The sequence below is a fragment of the Anas platyrhynchos genome, chromosome 27 (assembly GCF_047663525.1).
Source record: "Anas platyrhynchos isolate ZD024472 breed Pekin duck chromosome 27, IASCAAS_PekinDuck_T2T, whole genome shotgun sequence".
In the NCBI taxonomy this organism is placed as follows: Eukaryota; Metazoa; Chordata; class Aves; order Anseriformes; family Anatidae; genus Anas; species Anas platyrhynchos.
Window position 1 is genome coordinate 2,990,256 of NC_092613.1, and position 14,399 is coordinate 3,004,654.

The following is a 14,399-nucleotide window of genomic DNA, read 5'->3' on the forward strand; positions in this document are numbered from 1 at the left end:
GCAATCCTGCTAGATTTCCTGCTAGAAAGTGGTTTCAGGTGACTTATTCCTTTGATGGATTTTGGCTTTAATTATCTCAGAACCCTCATTTTTTCCCACATGTGACAGAACGTACGTTTCCCTGGGGATATACACTGATTAAGAAAAAGAACAAGTTGGGGTTGTCACCTGTTTGGGGGATTTTCTTCAAGTCTGATGGCTGGGATGTGCTCCGGCACGTCTGAAACACCCTAGAAAGCAGCAAAACAGTATTTATGACACATGGGTAAAAGATTCCTTAATAGCTTTTTCCTCCACACTGCTTCTCCTCTGGCATTGCGGAGCCGTGGCCAAAATACAAAACCAAGGTGCTCCTGAAGAAAGTTCACATTCACCTGGACGTTACTCATGCTCTTGTGTCTTTTAAGAACATGGCATGAATGGACAAAATCCCCCACACCAGAGAAATCACAGCATCAGAGTACCGGTTCAAGAGTGCCATTCATCTCCTAAATACAGAAGGGTTCTACAAGCATCCTGGAGACAGCTCCCGGATTTAAAAGGAAACAGAAGGCCTGCAGAACGTTTGAGTTTTCCACCTTTTCTCCTAGAGGAGGGTAGAAATTTAACAAGGGATCCATCTCTGCATTAGCCCCTGGCCTTACCATGGCTGCTTTTTTGGCTGGAGGTCCCATCATGTCAGCAGCAAAGGCAGTCCGTAGTTCCACAGCTGCTACGGCAGAGGGATAACTCCCAGGTGCCTTACGTTTCAGTGCCTTCTTCTTGGGGAAAGTGACTTTCCCACCCGAAGGCTTCGCAGATGTCATCAAGTTGGCTAGAGTAAAAGGAAGAGAGAACTGATACAGTCTTGCTCCGCCTCAGGAAAAATCCAGGTTCTCTTCATCATTTCCACAGTCCTTCTACACCGCCATTGCCTGGATTCTCAGGAATGTTTTCCACATAGTAAACTCTGTCTACCAACAATCCATACAAAGGAACAAAGAAACCCAATAGCTACAGTAAATAATAATCCAGGACAAGGGAAACCTCAGACACATAGCAATCCTAAGTGCCAGCTAGGTTCACAAATCTAGACAGCTTTTATAGTTAAAGTCCTGCTCCCTCTAGGAAAGGAAAAAGCAGCAGTTAGAGTAGGACAAGAGTGTATGCAACTGTTGTACCAGCTTCCTCTCCCTTGCAGTGATGTCCCACAGTTAAGTTGTTCTACACCGTCCAAATTTGTCGTGTCATTTTCTAGTCTCCCGTTCCTTACCTAACATCTGGCTGGCAGGAAAAGAAACAAACTAAGAAAAAGAAAGTACACACTTCGCTTCGTAGCATTGCGTGGCAAAATGCACCCAGCCAGAGTTACAGCATGAGAATCGTCATCTTGTGTCTGTATTTCAGAAGACAACCTAAGGAACTCTTAACCTTCAACACTTACTTTTAGCTTCCTGGCCCTGAAATTGAGCTGCCACTTTCCCTGCTGGTTCAGTATTAAAGAAGCCAGCAGTAGATTTGACAGCAGCTTCCTCCTTCCGAAGCTTCTCTTGTTGTTCTCGCTGTTGCCACTTCTCCCAACGGCTCTCTTCAAAGCTCTTCTCTGGACATTTACGAGTTCCACTCTGCTGCGTGGGCTAGAAGGAAAGAAAAGTAGTGCATGAATAGGACAAAAAAAAATAAAAATCCGTGCGTGGAGATTTCGTTAAGAAAATCTGATCAGCAATCCCTCCAAAATGGTCTTGATGTGGAACAGCATATTAATATCCTTCAGGTTACTGTTGTTGTTTTTGTGTTTTTTTTTTTTTTTCCACAAAATTCTGCATGTAACAAGAGCCGTGCTTTACTATGGACACAGTCTCGCATATCTGCAATATCCACTGTGGCAAGCTTCTTTAAACAGCTAGGGTGTTCTGCTGTACATCTATTTATCACATTCTTTTTAAGCAGCAGAAAGTCATACAAGTTCCCCTATACAGTATCCACTGACAGATTGATTTCCTTCAACACAGAACTCTGGCCTTCCGTATTAAATCCTTCACGTCTGACAGCTCAAGGCAGTAAGAACAAAAAGAATTCCCTCCAGGTTAACCGTGTAGATTTCAGCTGGTGCTAACAGGGTTTCTTTGTTGCTGTGGTATAAACAGACTGATTCCAAGTTTGGGGATTACAGAGTTGTCTGGAAATGCTGCTGGCGATAGGATTTAGACTGCACTGCAGCTCCTAGCAGGTGCTGAAGGGTAAGAACACACTCAAGAGGGTGGCACACGGTGAGTAACCAAACTTGGCAGAATTATCAGAAATTGTACGAATGGATGTGTGTCTTCACAGAGGACTCACCCGTACATCAGCTACAGAGGAAAGGGTAGGAAAAGGCCGGTTCAATTTCACTGCCTTCTTTTCTTCTTTTTCAGGTGCTTTAAAAAAAGACAAAAAAAAGTTTTGTCAACGGCAGAAATAAAGAAAGCTGGGTACTTGTTTCCTTTGTGCATCTGTGCATCCTCGTGTCCCATGAGAGAGAGAGAGAAAGGCTACAATGTGCAATCCATTCGCCCGGACAGAGCGAGCTGCTTCTTGGACTCACCCTGAATTTTGCTCTTGCTAGGGGATTCTCCTGCTTTTTTCTTCTCTTCTACCAAGCGATTATTCTTGTTTTCAGACAAGGCTTCAGGGAAAGTTTTGATGCGACCTGCACGAGCAGGTCTTGCCCCTGCGCTGGAATCTTCAGTTTTACCATGCCCTTCAGCCTCGCCTTTGGCTTGAGTTTCGCGTCTCTGAAGAGCTTTCTCACGACGGATTTCCTCCAGTGTTTTCACACGGATCTCTCCCATCGGCTTAGCAGCCTTCCCTGTCATCATCAAGAAATGAGGAGAAGCACCAACATTTCAAGAGAGTCCAGCAATATTTTAAGTCTCCAAAATTTGTCAGAGCACTAAGGAAAACTAATCTGGAGTGTTCCCAATAATGCATCTTAGAACAATATCCTTAGAACAACATTCTCCTCCTCCTCTGAGCCACTTGTATTTTGAAGACCAGCCCTACCCAGAGAGAACTGCTACACAGAAATGCTGCTTTACTTTATTACTTTTTCAGACTGCATTTCAAATTCCTGCTCCTGGCAGTGGTTCTATTCTAATGGTACGTAACGGTTCACAGAAGCAGCTAAAAACCTTGACAAGGCACAAGTAGAAAAGAAACACACACCTAGAGCCAGATTTCTGATAGTGGCTGTCAGAAGAGCTTCAGCACTCAAGCAAGAGGCATCAGTTCTTTGTTTTCATTTACATTAGTTTTTAGGGATGGATGAAAGCAGTCCAAGTTCATGGAAAGGAAGGAGGAGAAAGCATATTTAATATCTAGCTGTTACCTCTCTCAGTAGTGGTCTGTTTAGGAGGTAATCCCAGCCTGTCCTTCAGAGACTTGGCAACTTGAACTGCAAAACAGAAACAGAACGAATTAGGGAGGCTGCAGAATGTCAACTTCAGGTTCACAGTTCAAAACAAGACAGGAAAGGTAACTTTGAATCCCAGTGATTACGACCTCAGCCAACATGCAAAAAGAAACATCACTGGAAAAGGACAAACAGAAAGACTAAATACAAAACCCAGGAATCCAATCCAGATGCCCGTTCAGTACCTGGATCTCTCTTGGGTGCTTTGTCAGCATTTCCCGGAGCCTCTACCTTCTTCCCCAGCCTTTCAGCAAGGCTGCGCTTCACTGGAACGGTGCTTACATCATCTTCAGAGAAAACAAGGAATATTGTAAGAACTTTTCTTTGCAGGAAGGTTTGAGAACAGTCAACAATAAGCTTCTATTTTTCAAGCATATTTTCATAGAATTGCCTTTCAGCTGCTAAATGATTTTTTTTTTTTTTTTTTTTGCCATTTCTGCAGTCAACACAGATCTCCACTGCAATGTATTTTCCTTTCATACCTCAAAAATACTCTTTAATGCAGTCATATATAGAAGGCAGCACCTACGTCAAAGCTCATAAAAAGTTCTTACCTGCGGAGGCTTTCCGTTTTCCTTGTCTATCAGCAAGATCTAGTCGAACCACAGGTTCCTCCCCTAAAACAAAAGGGAATTTTTTTTCTATTTCACAGAAACCAGTAGCCAACAGAAATATTATCCTGTTAGCCCATGTCCCAAAAAACCCAGTCAGACACTGTTTTGACAGCTAAACCACATAAACTCATATTTTAACTATAATTAACATAGAAAAAAAATCTTAAGGGTCTCAGTGCTTCCTCCAAATTCCAGCTGAGATAGTAGAGCGTGAATCTGAGTCTGCTTGACAGCTATACTTTGTGCAGAACAAAGCTGCATAAGCAAGCAGAATATTATTAGGTACAAATGCTGAGAAATAGTCCTTTCTAAGGTGAATGTCTACGAGTAAAAGTACTTTTTTCCCTTTAAAAGGCATTTGCACGGCTCTAAACAATTTATACACAAACTCCTGTCATACTGTGTCCACACCTGCCACTGTCAGCCTCTTTAATGCTTCAGAAATTGCTTCTTATATAGCACTGTCTTCTACAGCTCTTTCTTCTCGTTACCCTTCTGTTTTTCAGTTACCCCCCTATTGAACTCCTAAGTAGAATGCACTAGGACAAAACATCTAGGACTCTAGATTCTCTCTGCAGCTGTAACTACTACACAACACGTTGCTCTTCAGACAGGAATAAGAAATTTCCTTCCTAGTTTCACATAGAACTTTACACAACAGACCAGCTAAAGCAGGAGTGGTTCTAAGCTTTCCTCCAACGTTTCAGGTTCTGTCCACTGACTGCCAGACAAAGCCACCAGTGACCTGGCCAGACTGCCTGCCCTATCGCTAGTCAGACCTCGGGTCATCTGTGATTTAGACATTCATGTACAGCACAGATTCCTTCAAGAACCAAAGATTTAACACAATCATTTACAGCACAAATTCCTTCCAAGAACCAACACATGCTCACCATCATCATCTTCATCATCATCTGCAGCATTGATTACAACTGGAGGGTGTGTAGGGCTTGGGACATTTTCAGAGTTTTCCACTTTCATCACCCCCCTTAGCTGTGGAGAGGGATTTGACTGGACAGAAAGTTTCTTTTGCTGCAGTGACATCTGAGCCACTTTCAAATCATCGTCCGCGGACTCAGGCGGACTTGGCAGTGTAGCTAGAGGAAGAGGAGGATCATCGGTAATATGGCAGTTTAAAACTTTGACCACAATGCAAAGAGATGGTAGGAAAGGCAGATAACCCGCACAGACAACGAATTCAGCATCTCCTTTTGCCCATCCCATCACTGTTTACACCGGGAACAATGACTTCCCTTCGAGCAACAACACATCTCCCTACCACCCAGCAAAAGATGAAACAACAGGAAGCAAACTGCAAGGCAAACATCACACAAAGCAAAGAGAAGCCGAGCACGAAAGCAGAAAACAAACACCAGCAGTACACTCGGTTTAACTGACCACCTATGACTGCAGACCTTTTCCTGCACCCACAAATGAACAGTTACCTGATGCCCCCTACAGGATTGGCACCCACTAAGTAATACTCAACATTAAGTCTTCAGCGCTTAAAGAAAAAGGACCTAAACTCACTCTTGCTTGGTGGGAAGAATTGCCCATCGATGTAACGTCCCTTTGCATGATGAAAAGCACAGTTGGCTTTCTGACAGCCTCCCGGCTGGTTCTCCCAGTAGCAAGGAATCTCACTGCGCTTTTTCTGAAGACAGAAAGAAAGAAAAGCTCGTGATAACACGCACCTGAGGCTTGCAAAGAGATGCACAGTTCCAGATCATGACAGCTGTCACAACACAGTGCTGAAACATCATTCCAAAGGTCAGGTTCTCAGTTAAGTGGAGTATTTCTGGGCATATTCACAAAGTTTGCATAAGCTGCAACCACTATGCACATTTAGATTTGTCATCATTCAGTTTGAGAAGACAGGCACTTGCAGACATCAGTTGAGGGTGGGTTAAACTAATACACCTAGGATTATACTAGGACTATTCAGAGGGAAAAAGAACATCCAAAATTGCCTAGGTTAACCCTGTCTAGAACTACTTCTTGGAGACTTAGTTCTTCTGCACCTTTAACTTTCCCCACTTCCTACCCCAGGCAGCTAGAACAGCGTTAGCTGAAGGACTGTGGCTCAGAAGAGACCTGAGAGTTCCTTATCAAGCCTGCTCCCATGAGGATAGAACAGCCTGTTTATTACCCCCCCTGCTCCAGCAGGTTTTAGCAGTCTATTTAACAGCTATTCTGCATCTGTTGAGAAAACTGTCAGCATCTAATAATAAAAAAATAGATATATCTTGCTAAGACATACCTAAGGCATTGATTTTATTTCCCTCTGCTTCCTCCCACCCCCTCTCTTGGTAACAGAAACCAGTAGGATTCGGAAGCAAACGAATCTATCCTGCAAAAGCACAATCAGTCCACCTAGGGCACTGAAAAAGGCTTTTGTTGATTTATTTTGAGAACGCATCCTTAGGCACTCACGTCAATTTCCATGTGTCTGAATCGGCAGACATTCCTGAAACAACGACCCTCCTGCCACAGCTTGCAGACCGTCTCATTGCCCAGAGCAGCTTCGCAGTGGCGGTAGGCACATTTGTCTCCCTGGAACCAAAAGGAAACCAACAAGGAAAAGAGAGTACAGCCTCAAAAATGGCCATGCTGCTGCCTAATGTTGCTACAACTGAATTCAGAATCTCTCTGGTTCTCAAGTTAACCACAGACCAGTGTGCTTCCTCCTCCTAATCTACTCCTTCCTGAAAAAAATTGGGAAACAAAGCAAAGGAAAGCCAGCCGTACCTTGGTACAGGTAGAATAGAAATAGAAGTAGCAATCGTCTCCTTGTTTAGACATGCCGACGAGTTCTGCTAACAAGCTCGGCTTCTCTCCACAGGGACTTCCTCTGCTCTTGGAGAGAGCTGTCTTCACCCTTGCTTGGGCTGAAAGTCTTCTACTGGCTTGTGAGCAGGGAAATCTTCTTTTTAAAAGTAACCCTAAAGAAAGTAACAAGCGAAAAATAATGAGGAACGAACAGTTTTCCAGCTTTCTTCAGTTGATCAAATCAAGTTATCAGTCTCTCGAAGAGAGCAAAGCCTTTTTCCCAAATTCTGGAAATACACACCAACAGGTGTCATAAGCTTTGCCTTTGCTGAAGGAAGATAAATAACACAAAGCAAATCTGTCTAGTTTGTTTTACAGGCTTGTCTTTCTCAGTATGGAACAAACGGTCCTCCCTGGTCTAACTTTGCAGTTGGCTATTCTGCCTTTGTCCTGGAGAGAAGAGCAAGAAAGGGACAAATCTATTTTTGCACTCCAAAAACGCATTAGAGGAGGATTATCACACCCACCTAAGGGTACTTCCTTGTTTGTTTATAAAGCACCAAGTATTTCTCTTGGACAGTCTCTGTTGCTGGCTTGTTTTGTGCCTTCCATTTATAGTAAAGATATTCAAGATGCTTACCCCTTGTTGTTTTTTTTTTGTTTTTGTTTTTTTAAAGAACAGTGGAAGTGGAGAGTCGGATGACAAGCAAGAACAAACACCAGAAACTCCTTGTTCTGCCCCTGCTTTTTAATCAGCCAGCATCACCCCAGCTGCAAAACAGCCTCTGCTGATTTACCTGCTTGTTAAAGCACCCCACAGGCTGCAAGTGCGGTGTGCTAGGTGTCAAGTTCTAGTTAACGGTGCACAGGGAACCATTCATCTTCCCACAGTCGAAGCACAGAACAGCCTCTTGCTAACAGAACTCCTCCCTGCTGCTGCAAGAAACCTCATGGCCTGCAGGAAAACCTCAAGCTAAGAGTTCCAAAGCAAAAGCAGAAAATGCATGATTTGTACTCTTTATATTGGAGTGAATTCTAGCTGCTAAACGCTGCCTACATCTGAGGGCACGTTCTGAGGCTGGGGGGAAGGACACTCAACACCCACTGACAGCAGGAGTGCAAAGATGCCAGCCAAGAAGGCAAAGGTTAGAGCTGAACGCTGCCTCAGCTTCCTCCAGCAGCCAGCTGGGGGTCACCTTTCAGCACGCTCTCTGAGACTCTGAGCCCCGAGTTACCGCAGCCGCCAGCTACAGCTGCTCCTTGCTGGCCCAAACTATTGGAAGAGTCTTCAAACTTCAGGGACCTGTTTTATGACAGCCTCAAGATCAAATTAATCTGTTCCTGAAGGCGCCGACTGTCCTGGTGTTTCTGCAGCTGTCAAAGAACAATCCTGAACCGAGGCACGCGTCTGATCAGACAGTGCTTCGGCACGGATTTCTCTTTAGCTTGACACATCAAGGTGAAGAGGAATCGATTCTTGCAAGCACCCTCTCAAGCAGGGATCTAATAAGGTGACCAGAACGACAGATCTGTTGTGCAGATCTGAGCACGTCACTCTGCAGGGAATCACTTTCAAGCCTAAGATGTTTCACCCATCTCCCTGCCCCAGAGCGACACAAGTAAAGCTCTTAAGCAATTGCTAACCTGTTCTCAGTGCTCACGAGTCCCAAATCACTACTTTTACAATATACAAACCATGGCAGCTGGCACCTAGTTGGCACACGGTGACACTGCACACGTTGGCAGTGTCGTCAGGAGCTGGAAAGTCAGGGGTGAGGGGGTTAAGGGAAACCCACCCATCAGTTTAGCAACTTGGCTCCCGTAGGATACTTCCTACGGCGGGAGTTTTAGCAAAGCCACTCAGAGGGACCTGCTGGCTAATTCAAACGGGACTTCTGCTGGAGCAGGCAGAAGGCAGCAGGGTATCAGGAGATATCCAGTGGGCATCACTGTCAGTCTGTGGCAGTTTGGGGTCCAGCTATCAGTGGTTATGTGTGGTTTTCTCTGCTTCACTTTCTCCAAAGCTGTGAAAAAATATTTCTGTTACAGCACTCTACAGTCCCACGTTACGGATGGAACCAGCTGCATCAACTTCCAGTACGACGGTGTTGGAAAAAGGTGCCTTTGGTGGTCAGGAGCACAACAGCTCTGCTGATGTGTTATTTAAGTGTGTTCTTACATCTGAGTTTCCTCATAGCAGCATGTAGCTGAGGGGGTCCAAGTTTCCCAGGTAAGGTTTATGTTTTTTCTCCTACCAAGCACCAGCTCAGTATACAAAGCTCTGTTAATAACACCCAAGCATGCAGATGTTAAACTGAAACTGCTTTTCAACCTATTTGTTGTTCCGAAAATAGCTTAAGACACCATCTTCACAGGGTCAAAATTCACATGGAAGTACAGAAAAACCCAGAAGCGCTTCCTGAGCTTCAGTTTACCAACAGCACCGTCGGATTTAGATCCTGGCCTGGCAGCCAGGATGCAGGGTCTGTAAGCATTGCTGCCATGTGCAAGTGCCAAGGCAGGATTCTGGCCTGCCCTGACTAAAATACCTGTTTTTTTAATACAAACAGCGTGCCAGGTACGCTGTAATGCCAATGTGCCAGGTCAATAGAGGATGTCAAACAACAGAGGCCTTTATCCTCATTTCTGGCATGAAAACACTTTTAACAGCATTCTTTTCACCAAGAAACCCCTCTCTGTCTTCTCCAATGCTCCAGGATCTGCTGCAGCTGCAGCAGCCGCGCTGCTCCAACCCACATCTTTGCCAAATCTTTTCAAGAATTGTGCTTTACCTCGGCAACGTTGAGGTCACTCCTCTTCCTCCTCCAGCTGAGGAAGCAGCTCGCTGGCTCTGCCACACCGCAGGTGCGGAAGCGAAAGCTGGCAACACAGGAGTCAAACTCTCAGTGCTCACGAAGCCACCAGGGCAGAGGGCTGACACAGAGGCACCCCGCATCCGCTCTCCCTCCCCGCTGCGAGGCTCGCAGCAGCCCCGACCCGAAGCGCACACAATGCTTCGCATGGTGATGTCACCGCTGATTCTGAGTCCCCAGGTGAGGATCTGCCTCACCACTCTCAACGTTGGTCTTGGGTTTTGTTGGTTTTTTTCTTTTAAACATTCACAGCTTATGGGAAACCATCAGGTAAACCACACATGGCTAGGGAAGAAGTCCCACACGAGGGAAGTCCGTGCTTTTCTTCCAGGCAGTGGCACGTGCTTTAACACGCCGCGTTCGACAAAGCAGCTCTCCCCGTTTTGCTCAGTGGCAACAGGCACGACTGCAACGCACACAGGTGGAGGCAGCACCTGCAGGTCCCAAACCCTTAACCGGTTTGTAGAGAGCACCAATTTTTGAAGTAGTGGTTTTCCCTTAATCCATAACCCCTTCTTGCCTTTATTTATATCGGGTGGCTCTCCTCTATTTTCCTCCTCAGTGTCTGAGCAGACACTGGGAAGCCTTTCGGGAGGAAGGGCACTGCTGAAGCTCCTCCATCTACTCTCCGAGAAAAGAGAGTATGTTAAAGAATACGGATTTCCTTTCTTTTTCCTTTTTTAAATACAATTTCTGAAATCAACGCTGCGGCCTGGCAGCAAATACCTACGGGACTAGAGAGGATTCCTCATCCTCACTGTAACGTTGTAGTTAGCCTCGCAACGAACCCATCTCCCCAGGAAGCGGCCATTTGAGATGGGAAGGGGCAGAGCAAGAGGAAGCTCTCCTTAGCCTAGCTCTTCCCCCAACACCACCTCGCCACCCAGCACCAAATTCAATTCACCTGCTCCGCCCGAGCAGTCGAACGGGCGTCCGACGCTGGCACACGCCACAGCGGTGGTTCTGACGCGGCTTAAATCACCTATCCGCAGAATATCTCGGCTCCGTACGCTCCAATAACGCAGTAGTTGAGAAATAACGCCCAGAGCTCACACTCTGAGTGCAGCCCAACAGCACCGAAGCACCGGGAGGCTAAACATTCCCAACCTGGCAACAAGGCTGACCCAAGCAACAGCACGGAACCCTTCTGCCCCTTCAGCGTGGACATCAGCCTAAGGAAACACAGATTTTTTTTTCTCCTGGGGCTGCACCGCTCAGGGCCAGCAGAGCAGTGCTTCCCCTTCCCTTCTGTGTCTGTGCCAAGATCGTGCCTCGTCTCTCGAGTCCTGCCCGTGATGGTGCCTGGCCTCAGCCCCTTGAGGCGGCCATTCCTCCAGCACCGCAGCTCTCTTGGCAAGCTGCGAGTCATTTGATGTCTTGTCACGGCTTTCCAGAGCCAGGCACACAGGTTCCGGAGAAGGCTGGGGCGGGACAAGCCTGCTTTAAGCCCCAAACCTGCCTCCTTTACTGTCTCCTCTCAGGCCAGGCCTACCCTCCGGGCCCAGCAGCACTCATCCTGCCTGCCCCAGGACCCGCAGGTTGCGCCCTGTGGTAGCAGCAAAGAGCCCCCCAAAGGTCTGTCCTGGGGTACACAGGGGTGAGGCAGCCCCGTCACTGCACAGACACCCACGGGACACGTCACCAGAGCCGCTACCGGCTTGGCAATTAAGGACGTGGGAGAGGAGCCCACGTCACGCAAGCATTCGTGGCTGCCCTGGACAAAGAAATAAACATTGGCTGGTTTTCTCCCCATTTAAATAGCTAAAAGCACCGCTAACAGTTGATTTCTTTGCGTCCAGCCTGTACTACGTTTAAAGAAAGAAGCAGCTTCTGCTGAGGAGGTGGAAGATGCTGTCAGCAGAAACACCGTGCCTAGAATGCGAGCAGGGAAGACAGCGATGCTGCGAAATAAAGCTTTTACAGCCGCTTCAGATCAGTTGGCCCGGGCTCCAAGGGTCAGACACCCAGCTGGGAAGATTGAATTTCCTCCTCGATAGCCTTGCCCAGCTCAATCTTGCCATCCTGACTTGGCTCCAGAGAAAGCCTCTTATTAAAGGCACAGAGAAACAATAGCTTCTCGGCCAAAAACTAGGAGTTAAAGCAAGCCAGTGAAAAAACTGTGCTTGGGAACAAGAACGTTTCAGAGGCTAGTTGATTTTAGTTCTCATCGTCACTCGTGTCATGGCAAAGGGCCTCTACAGAGGCAAAAGAGTCTCAGCACTGAGGTAGGACATAGCTCAAACACCATCCCCAGAAGGTGGAGATCATAGCCTTGACTCACCCTAAAGGCATCGCAGAAAGGGCCCCAGGTAAGAGGACAAGGAGGAGTTTTGCTCTAGGGTTAGTTTGTCACATAGCCCAGGAGCCACTGGCTTTGCCTAGCATTTGACAACTGATTCTGGACCTTGAATGGACGAAGCCATACTCTGCCTCTGAATAATGAGGCTTGCATAGAGAGAAAACCCACACTGCCTATAGGGACTCTGGCATAGCAGTGGGGTTGCTTCTTGATCCCCATCCCTCAACACAGAGACGCGTGGTTTTGTCCCAACATTAAGTATTTACAACAAATTCAACAAGCGCTTTTCCTCTGCCAGCAGCAAATGCCTGAGGGCCCCCACAGCTTCACAAATCATAGCGGGAAGAGCCTACCGTGCCGCGAAAAGTTCGGAAAATAATTCAAAATTGATCTGCTAGGGGTAAAAAAATCGATGGCTGGTGGCAGGGTACACAATACACCCGAATCTCAGCTCTGTCCTCCGCAGGGTCAGTGCCCACGCCCAAGCGCGATGCTGATGGCACCCGAACATTTGCTGTAGCAGGCAGCAGAGCCAGCAGCTCAGGGGAGCAACTTTTAAAACCAAGAGGCACTTAAACAACCCTTCATCGACCCCGTGACTGCGGCAGAGTCCCGACTGCTCGCCCCGGATTCCTCACACCAACAAAAAGCACCAACCAAAGCCTGGGGGAACTTTGGTACAGCACAAGAGAAGGGAGTGGGGGTAGCGGAGCCGCATGGCAGAGCTGCTGCTTTTCACCAGTTGATCATCCCTGATAACTGAAAGTAAGGCTGGGTGGCTGACCCCCACCCCCACTCCTGGCAGCAAGTTTGGTCCACAACACACTGGAATAACGATTCTGCTCCCTCCCACCCCTACAGCTTCATCATCTGACACGGGTACAGTCAAAACAATGGCATACACAAGTAAAAGTCAAGAGTCGACATAGTAACTCCAGGATTTGGGTATCAACTGTCCGAGAAATCAGAACACCGAAGCTTCACAATGTGCCCGACATCGAGTTGTGCCAAGGGGGGAGGAAGGAAGAAGCTTTCCCTTTAAGCCTTCAGAGCATCGCTCCATCAGAAGATCGATTTGCAGCCACCGTGGCGTGCCAATGGAGATCTTTCTGTGCCAAAAGAAGTGCTTTGTCCTCTCGATATCGAAGGTAGCCACCTATAGTTACAGAACGGATGCACAAGACCTTAACTCTGACCAGCAGGGAAATTTAGGACAACTGAGTGCAGATCCTGCCAATTTCTACCACTTCGGACTGTGCTTTAAGTCTCATTGCAAAGCCTCAGTTAGAAAAAGGATCACCTCGGGGTATCCAACAAGAAGAACAGTTTTAATTTTTTTTTTTTTTTTAAATATACCATAGGACTACGCGGTTCAACTGTCAATCATCTCGGAGAGTTCAAGGAGGAGGTCATCCTCGTCCTTCCCTGGGTCTAAGTCGATTTCGGCTTCCAGTCTGCCTCCTGAGATTTCCCAAAGTAGCTTCTCAAAATCTTCATCCGCAGATAAGGGCGCGTTCCCTGTGGAACGGGTATCCAACTGTGGTGGTTTTACCATGCTGGGCAGCTAAACCCCACAACCGCTCTCTCACTCCCCCTCCTTTAGATGAGGAGGGGGAGAAGTAAAGCAAAGAACAACTCACGGGTTGAGATAAGGATAAATTAATTAAAGGGAAATAATAATAATAATTAAATAAAGACTACCATGAACTAAACAATTTAACTAAGGGGAAATAAAAAGGGAAAGGGGAAAAGGGAGGGGAAAAGGGAAAATAAAAAGAAGGGAGGAAAACAAACAAACAAAATAAATGAAGGCTATATGGAAGTGCAGAGGAAAGAAATTACTCTCTACATCCCAAAAATGAGCGCTGATTGACCACGTCCTTGAAGCAAGGCCTCAACGCACGCAGCCGGTGTTCAAGAGGAGGACCGACGTCTTGTTGCGAAACCATTTGTTGTCGACGGAAGGAAGACACAGACGCTCAATATGAGTGATCAGTGAACTTCGATTTATTGGATAGCTCAGTCGTCTTTTATCTAATTCAATATAATTAGCTCATACATATTGCAAAAGCTAAGCTCATGATTGGTTAGTGCATTTCTCTATTCTATCAGCTAGTTTCCCACCAAAATAACACAGTTAGTACTTTCCCAGCATACCAACAGATATCACGTTCTTGTACCTGAAACCTCCCTGAAACCTCCCTATAACCTCCCAGAACTTACATTCCTTCCCAGGCTGCATTTACGTATTTTCTCAGGCTCATTTGAGCTGTGTTCGATACTTTGTTACCTCGCGGCCTCCCAGCTGCTCAACATCCACATGACCTACTTCACTTACCCATTCCTCCACAATTCCCCCGTTTTTATTTTGGGCTACAAACACCTTCTTTGTGAGTTGTTCTAGTTTCCTAGAT

The 14,399-nt window shown here is 46.6% G+C and overlaps 1 protein-coding gene across 1 annotated transcript in view; it reads right to left on the reverse strand.

The window, feature by feature from the left end:
* Positions 1 to 13,851, reverse strand: part of LOC113841274 (uncharacterized) — a 61,380-nt gene extending 47,529 nt beyond the window's left edge. Inside the window, exons 1-13 of the mRNA XM_072028638.1 lie at positions 9,606 to 13,851; positions 6,793 to 6,986; positions 6,478 to 6,597; positions 5,575 to 5,698; positions 4,938 to 5,141; positions 3,985 to 4,047; positions 3,616 to 3,717; positions 3,347 to 3,412; positions 2,564 to 2,827; positions 2,320 to 2,396; positions 1,424 to 1,616; positions 645 to 814; positions 169 to 230 (exon numbers count right to left, since the gene is read on the reverse strand). Of these exons, the coding sequence (XP_071884739.1) occupies positions 169 to 230; positions 645 to 814; positions 1,424 to 1,616; positions 2,320 to 2,396; positions 2,564 to 2,827; positions 3,347 to 3,412; positions 3,616 to 3,717; positions 3,985 to 4,047; positions 4,938 to 5,141; positions 5,575 to 5,698; positions 6,478 to 6,597; positions 6,793 to 6,846 (1,499 nt within the window). The 5' untranslated portion in view covers positions 6,847 to 6,986; positions 9,606 to 13,851. The remainder of the gene's footprint in view (positions 1 to 168; positions 231 to 644; positions 815 to 1,423; positions 1,617 to 2,319; positions 2,397 to 2,563; positions 2,828 to 3,346; positions 3,413 to 3,615; positions 3,718 to 3,984; positions 4,048 to 4,937; positions 5,142 to 5,574; positions 5,699 to 6,477; positions 6,598 to 6,792; positions 6,987 to 9,605) is intronic.
* Positions 13,852 to 14,399: the final 548 nt, after the last annotated feature.